Here is an 8,526-nt window from a genome sequence, read left to right on the forward strand (position 1 = left end):
ATGCAACAAGACAATGACCCTAAACATACTGCTAGAGCAACGAAGGGGGTTTTGATGGCCAAAAAGTGGAAAATCCTTAACAGGCCGAGTCAATCACCGGATCTGAATCCAATTGAACATGCATTTTACATGCTGAAGAGGAGACTGAAGGCAATAAGTCCCCGAAACAAGCAGGAACTGAAGATGGCTGCAGTACAGGCCTGGCAGAGCATCACCAGGGAAGATACCCAGCGTCTGGTGATGTTGATGCATCGCAGACTTCCATCAGTCATTGCATGCAAAGGATATGCGACCAAATATTAACAATGATTACTTTATTCTACATTATGTTAAACTGTCCAATGTTTTTTGTTGCCCGAAAATGGGTGTATCCTTTCAAACTCAAAGTGCTAGAGTACAGAACCAAAATAACAAAAGAAATGTCACTGTCCAATGAATTGTGGTGCTCACTGTATATACTAGGTGGTGTCATTGGAAGGCCCAAAAAATTGTCACAGACTCCAGTCACCCAAGTCATAGACTGTTCTCTCTGCTGCCGCACGGCAAGTGGTACCGGAGTACCTAGTCTAGGTCCAAAAGGCTCCTTACCAGCTTCTACCCCGAAGCCATAAGACTGCATAAAAGTGTATCAAATGGTCACCCGGACTATTTACATTGACACTGCTGCTACTGGCTGTTTATTATTTATTCATGTCACTTTACCCCTACCTACATGTACAAATTACCTTGACTCGGTACCGGTACCCCCTGTATATAGCCTCGGTATTGTTATTTTATTTTGTACTTTTTATTTTTTACTTTCGTTTATTTAGTAAATATTTTCTTAACTCTATTTCTTGAACTGTATTGTTGGTTAAGGGCTTGTAAATAAGCATTTCATGGTAAGGTCTACACCTGTTGATTTCGGTGGATGTGTCAAATAACATTTGATTTGATTTAGTTGGAGGCGTGCGTGGCCACGCAGTCATGGGTGAACAGTGAGTACAGGAGGGGGCTGAGCATGCACCCTTGTGGGCCCCTGTGTTGAGGATCAGCAAAGTGGAGGTGTTGTTTCCTACCTTCAACACCTGGGAGCGGCCGGTCAGGAAGTCCAGCACCCAGTTACACAGGACGGGGTTCAGACCCAGGGCCCCAAGCTTAATGATGAGCTTGGAGGTTACTATGGTGTTGAAAGCTTAGCTATAGTCAATGAACAGCATTCTTACAGGTATTCCTCTTGTCCAGATGGGATAGGGCAGTGTGAGTTCCAGTGAAGGGAAATCTTAATGCTACAGCATACAAGGACATTCTAGAAGATTCTGTGATTCCAACTTTGTGGCAACTGTTTGGGGAAGGCCCTTCCCTGTCCACATACTTTTGGTAATTTAGTGTACGTCACGTCATTAACTGTCTGCATAGGTTACAGTTAATGGTTCTTATTGATATGTATTATTATTATTTTATATTTTTATTATTATTTATTTATTTCACCTTTATTTAACCAGGTAGGCTAGTTGAGAGCAAGTTCTCATTTACAACTGCGACCTGGCCAAGATAAAGTAAAGCAGTGCGACAAAAACAACAACAGACAGATGGAATAAACAAGTGTACAGTCAATAACACAATAGAAAAAAGAAAGTCTATATACAGTGTGTGCAAATGGCGTGATGAGGTAAGGCAATAAATAGGCCATAGTAGCGGAGTAATTACAATTGAGCAAATTAACACTGGAGTGATAGATGAGCAGATGATGATGTGCAAGTAGAAATACTGGTGTGCAAAAGACCAGAACAGTAAATATAAACAATATGGGGATGAGGTAGTTAGATTGGGTGGGCTATTTACAGATGGCTATGTACAGCTGCAGCGATCGGTTAGCTACTCAGATAGCTGATGTTTAAAGTTAGTGAGGGAAATATAAGTCTCCAGCTTTAGCGATTTTTATTTGCAATTCGTTCCAGTCATTGGCAGCAGAGAACAGGAAGGAAAGGCGGCCAAAGGAGGAATTGGCTTTGGGGATGACCAGTGAGATATACCTGCTGGAGCGCGTGCTACGGGTTGGTGGTGTTATCATGACTTGGTAGAGCTGAGATAAGGCGGAGCTTTACTTAGCATAAACTTATAGATGACCTGGAGCCAGTGAGTCTAGCCATGAATATGTAGCGAGGGCCAGCCTACTAGAGCATACAGGTCGCAGTGGTGGGTGGTATAAGGGGCTTTGGTGACAAAACGGATGGCACTGTGATAGACTGCATCCAGTTTGCTGAGTAGAGTATTGGAAGCTATTTTGTAAATGACATCACCGAAGTCGAGGATTGGTAGAATAGTCAGTTTTACGAGGGTATGTTTGGCGGCTTGAGTGAAGGAGGCTTTGTTGTGAAATAGGAAGCCGATTCTAGATTTAATTTTGGATTGGAGATGTTTAATATGAGTCTGGAAGGAGAGTTTACAGTCTAGCCAGACACCTAGGTATTTGTAGTTGTCCACATATTCTAAGTCAGAACCGTCCAGAGTAGTGATGCTATTCGGGCGGGTGGGTGCAGGCAGTGATTGGTTGAAAAGCAGGCATTTGTTTTTACTAACGTTTAAGAGCAGTTGGATGCCACGGAAGGAGTGTTGTATGGCATTGAAGCTCGTTTGGAGGTTTGTTAACACAGTGTCCAAAGAAGGGCCAGATGTATACAGAATGGTGTCGTCTGCATAGAGGTGGATCAGTGAATCACCCGCAGCAAGAGCGACATCATTGATATATACAGAGAAAAGAGTCGGCCGGGAATTGAACCCCATAGAGATTGCCAGAGGTCCGGACAACAGGCCCTCCGATTTGACACACTGAACTCTGAGAAGTAGTTGGTGAACCAGGCGAGGCAGTAATTTGAGAAGCCAAGGCTGTTGAGTCTGCCGATAAGAATACGGTGATTGACAGAGTCGAAAGCCTTGGCCAGGTCGATGAAGACGGCTGCACAGTACTGTCTTTCATCGATGGCAGTTATGATATCGTTTAGGACCTTGAGCGTGGCTGAGGTGCGCTCGTGACCAGCTCGGAAACCGGATTGCACAGCGGAGAAGGTACGGTGGGATTCAAAATGGTCAGTGATCTGTTTATTAACTTGGCTTTCGAAGACTTTAGAAAGGCAGGGCAGGATGGATATAGGTCTATAACAGTTTGGGTCTAGAGTGTCACCCCCTTTGAAGAGGGGCATGACCGCGGCAGCTTTCCAATCTTTAGGGATCTCGGACAATATGAAAGAGAGGTTGAACAGACTGGTAATAGGGGTTGCAACAATGGCGGCGGATAATTTTAGAAAGAGCGTCCAGATTGTCTAGCCCAGCTGATTTGTACGGGTCCAGGTTTTGCAGCTCTTTCAGAACATCTGCTATCTGGATTTGGGTGAAGGAGAAGCTTGGGAGGCTTCGGCAAGTAGCTGCGGGGGGTGCGGAGCTGTTGGCCGGGGTTGGAGTAGCCAGGAGGAAGGCATGGCCAGCCGTAGAGAAATGCTTATTGAAATTCTCGATCATCGTGGATTTATCGGTGGTGACAGTGTTACCTAGCCTCAGTGCAGTGGGCAGCTGGGAGGAGGTGCTCTTATTCTCCATAAGAGTGTGTCCCAAAACTTTTTGGAGTTAGAGCTACAGGATACAAATTTCTGTTTGAAAAAGCTAGTCTTTGCTTTCCTGACTAACTGCGTGTATTGGTTCCTGACTTCCCTGAAAAGTTGCACATCGCGGGGACTATTCGATGCTAGTGCAGTCCGCCATAGGATGTTTTTTGTGCTGTTCGAGGGCAGTCAGGTCTGGAGTGAACCAAGGGCTATATCTGTTCTTAGTTCTAAATATTTTGAAAGAGGCATGCTTATTTAAGATGGTGAGGAAATTACTTTTAAAGAACGACCAGGCATCCTCGACTGACGGGATGAGGTCAATATCCTTCCAGGATACTCGGGCCAGATTAGAAAGGCCTGCTCGCAGAAGTTTTTTAGGGAGCGTTTGACAGTGATGAGGGGTGGTCGTTTGACCGTGGACCCATAGCGGATGCAGGCAATGAGGCAGTGATCGCTGAGATCCTGATGGAAAACATCAGAGGTATATTTGGAGGGCAAGTTGGTCAGGATAATATCTATGAGGGTGCCCATGTTTACAGATTTAGTGTTGTACCTGGTGGGTTCCTTGATAATTTGTGTGAGATTGAGGGCATCTAGCTTAGATTGTAGGACTGCCGGGGTGTTAAGCATATCCCAGTTTAGGTCACCTAACAGAATGAACTGAAGATAGATGGGGGGCAATCAATTCACATATGGTGTCCAGGGCACAGCTGGGAGCTGAGGGGGGTCTATAACAGGCGGCGGACTTATTTCTGGAGAGATTCATTTTTAAAATTAGAAGCTCGAACTGTTTGGGCATAGACCTGGAAAGTATGACAGAACTTTGCAGGCTATCTCTGGAGTAGATTGCAACTCCTCCCCCTTTGGCAGTTCTATCTTGACGGAAAATGTTGTAGTTGGGTATGGAAATCTCAGAATTTTTGGTGGCCTTCCTAAACCAGGATTCAGACATGGCAAGGACATCAGGGTTGGCGGAGTGTGCTAAGCAGTGAGTTAAACAAACTTAGGGAGGAGGCTTCAGATGTTAACATGCATGAAACCAAGGCTTTTCGGTTACAGAAGTCAACAAATGAGAGTGCCTGGGGACACGCAGGGCCTGGGTTAACCTCCACATCACCCGAGGAACAGAGAAGGAGTAGGATGAGGGTAAGGCTAAAGGCTATCAAAACTGGTCGTCTAGTGCGTTGGGGACAGAGAATAAAAGGAGCAGATTTCTGGACGTGGTAGAATAGATTCAGGGCATAATGTACAGACAGGGGTATGGTGGGGTGCGGGTACAGTGGAGGTAAACCCAGGCACTGAGTGATGATAAGAGAGGTTGCATCTCTGGATGCGCTAGTTATGCTGAGTGAGGTCACCACATGTATGGGAGGTGGGACAAAGGAGGTATCTGAGGCATGTTGAGTGGGACTAGGGTCTCCGCAGTAAACTAAAACAATGCTAACTATCCTAAACAACAGTATACAAGGCATATTGACATTTGAGAGAGACATAAAGCGAGGCATAAAGCAATCACAGGTGTTGATTGGGAGAGCTAGCTAAGACAACAACGGGTAAGACAACAACAGCTAATCAGCTAAGACAACAACAACAGGTAAAATGGCGATGAATGGGCAGAGAGGGTCGGTTAACTACACGTAGGGCCTGAGTTCGAGGCTGGGGCTGACAGGTAAACAAAAAAATTTACAAAATGGAGTACCGTGATTAATGAACAGTCCAGCAGGCATCAGCTATGTAGCCAAGTGATCATAGGGTCCAGTGAACAGCAATAGATGGAACAGGGAAACCGTGGGGTAGTCGTTACTATTATTTAGACTTTCTCCGAACTGAAGCCCATTAGGCCAATTTAAAGCTATCCCTAGACATTTGAAATATCTTCATGCCTAGAAGAGCCTCCAGGCTTCCGTAATAACGGTCAATTGTGAATGAGGGAAAAAAATATAACGGGCAGTTTGGTAAAGCTAATCCCATCCGAATCATCCACTGGAAAAACAGACATGCTGGTGTAATAATTACATAACTGACGTTCTATATAAAATACTAGGCCCATGCAAATAGGGCTTATGGAAGGGGGTGAGAACCATGAGCCTCCGAGGTTTTGTATTGAATGTACCCAGAGGATGAGGACGGAAACTAGCGGTCCTCCGGCTACACCGTGGTGCTACCCTACAGAGTGCTGTTGAGGCTACTGTAGGCTACAGTGTGTTTTAATCACTTATTTGGTAACATAAATGTATTTAGTATCGTTTTAAAAATGATGACTTTTTTAATGTTTCACTAATGTAACTTTTAAACTTTTAAATGACAACTTGTAATAATGCAGTGTAGTAGAGGTGTAAGGGTTGTATGAGTTCAGTAGTTCAACTAACAGTCCTTAGAGATAAATGTTGGCATATTGATAATTGCTGTGTCCATGAACCTCTCTACTTGAGGCAGTGGGTCAATGGGGAAAAGAATGAATATGCTGGCAGCTTGATTGACATTCATGAATGGAGTCACTTTATAGAACTGTTAACGACTAAAGGATTACCCAGCTGTTCCAATGGCTAATAAAGGCAACTCGAGACATATTTCTCTGGAGCTAAATTGAGTGATGGAAGCAGTTATACATAAGACATGCAGTACTAGTCCCTGACTGACTGACTGATTGACTGACTGGGGACTGCAAACAGAGCAGCTGTCACTAGAAACAGCTGTCACACAGTCTGCTGGTGGACGCCTGATTCACTCTCATATGTCCCCCATCATTTCATTCTCCCAACAAACCTGAGTATTTTCAGCTCCAGAAACAAAGACGTGGATTGGAGATAGGTAGTCTTTGGTCATCTTTTCTATAAATTGGTGTATTGTATTAATCTTCAGATAATCTCTTAAAACTATTATCGATTGTATTGCCTTTGTGATGCAATAAAAACAATTGTTCACAAAAAAATTCTATAACTTAATTGTCCCAGAGGCCTGTGGTTCAAGGAAAAAAAAGTGTACTTTTATTCGCCCACTCAATTAGGCCTATTTGGGTATTCTCTACAGATCATCCAAGTCATTAAACACAGGAAATTCTTCTCATGGTTCTCATGAATTCATGTTCATGTTGTGCCATTCTGTCAACAGTAACAGCGGGTGATTTTACGACAGGTTGTTAAAGGTAGAATATGACTCAACCTCTGTAAAACACCCCCTCTAATGAGGCGTGAACATTTGCATAACCCTCATGGTGGAGAATCCTTAAAAAACCTAGTCTTTGAAGTGAATTCTTTGAGCACCCCTATATCTTAACTACGTGCTATTGGAGGTTGAATGTGAAACATATTCAATAGGCAAAAATGGTTATTAGGAAAATGCTTTGATGGTGCCCATTTTAAAATGTGAGACTTCTCTAACTCCTCCCTCCCATGTTCTTGTCCAGCAAATAGATGGCGAAGCCTTCTTGCTGTTGACCCAGGTTGACTTGGTGAGGATCATGAGCATCAAGCTGGGTCCAGCCATTAAGATCTACAACTCCATCTTGATGTTCAAGACGGCGGAGGAATCGGCATGTAATGAGCTCTAACGAAGGTGGGAGGGTACTATTTTTTTCCCCCTTAGGAGGAGGTCTACAGACAAAGATGTGAAGCACAAAGAACTGTCCTTCCCAGCGGATGTATCTCATGCGAACTGAATTGCACAAGTTCTTCTTTTTTTTTTAAGACAACCATATTGCATACTGAGAATCTCCAATAGGATTGACTCATTGAAGAAATGTAATTTTCATTTTTTTATATTAGTGTTGGCGTGGTGTTTGATCTACTTAAAAACTGAAACTGGAAATGCAGAGGACTATTAGTTTATCATCCTTCAGATTTCCTTTAGTGCATCACAATCAGCAACTTTTCATCATGTAGAAAGTGCCATCTGCACAGGGTCTCTGGTATTATAGAAGATTATTGGCTTTAGCTGTTCCAGTGTCTCTGGAATGCCGGCGTCATACAGGTCAGAGAAATGAATACATTCATGAGAAAGTAATCATGATTTTTGATCCTTGTCACTTCTGTCTGTCTGATGGGTTGGTGGTGCTGTAGGAGAAGGCTGTATATTTCAACCGAGAGGAGAAAATGATTTTTATTCTCTCACCAAACCACCCTACTGTAATAATTCAATGTACCAGGCCCTGCATTTCATTTCCCCATGGTAAATGCCCCCAACTCTTATGTTTTATGGATAGCAATATACAGTACCTGTATAAAGACCAACGTGGGTCATCTTGGTCTGGTTTCTTTCTCCTGTGTACTGTACAGTCACCTCATCAGTACTGTTCAGGACCTCTGGAGCAGTGACAAGTGTCTGTTTACAGTACTTTAATGTACTAAACCCAGGGAACGGGTTTGGTTGATTGAATCAAATATAAAATAAAAGGCTATCTATATGGACATGGGTATTTCTTCATGTGGACAATTGTTCAATTTTGTTTATTTATGTACTGCAATTTAAAGCAATTGTTAAATATAATTGAATAGGTACATTGCTGATAATCTCAAATAGCATACTTAGTGCTCTTTAAATAACGTTGACTGTAATGTGCTATTTCAATTTGCTTTGCCGAAGCCTAAAGAGAACAAAATGCCAGTTTATGTTTTGCTGTTATTTATTTATTTAAATCTCATACCGGTGGGTGAGACTGCTGTGTGCAGAATTATGCAAAATAATGTAAATGGAAAAGAGCTTGCCATTTCTGAAGCTAATATAATGATGAAGCCTTTAATTCCACCTGTATTGGTTCACAAATAAATACAATGAGAAGTACACTAAGGCTGCCTCTTGTGTTACTGTTAAGTCTACTTGTGTCCCAGGTGTTACCTCTGTCTCAAGTTGTCCTTCCAGGGTACACTAAAGCCACTTTGGCTTTGTTGAAGTGTTCAGTACCAGAATATTATGCATATTTCATTCATCTCACTAATCTCAAAGAATT

The 8,526-nt window shown here is 42.9% G+C and overlaps 1 protein-coding gene across 1 annotated transcript in view; it reads left to right on the plus strand.

The window, feature by feature from the left end:
* LOC120019280 (lethal(3)malignant brain tumor-like protein 3) overlaps positions 1-8,307 on the plus strand; it is a 39,186-nt gene extending 30,879 nt beyond the window's left edge. Inside the window, exon 21 of the mRNA XM_038962590.1 lies at positions 6,988-8,307. Within this exon, the coding sequence (XP_038818518.1) occupies positions 6,988-7,131 (144 nt within the window). The 3' untranslated portion in view covers positions 7,132-8,307. The remainder of the gene's footprint in view (positions 1-6,987) is intronic.
* The last annotated feature ends 219 nt before the right edge of the window (positions 8,308-8,526 follow it).

The sequence above is a fragment of the Salvelinus namaycush genome, chromosome 24 (assembly GCF_016432855.1).
Source record: "Salvelinus namaycush isolate Seneca chromosome 24, SaNama_1.0, whole genome shotgun sequence".
NCBI classification, from domain to species: Eukaryota; Metazoa; Chordata; class Actinopteri; order Salmoniformes; family Salmonidae; genus Salvelinus; species Salvelinus namaycush.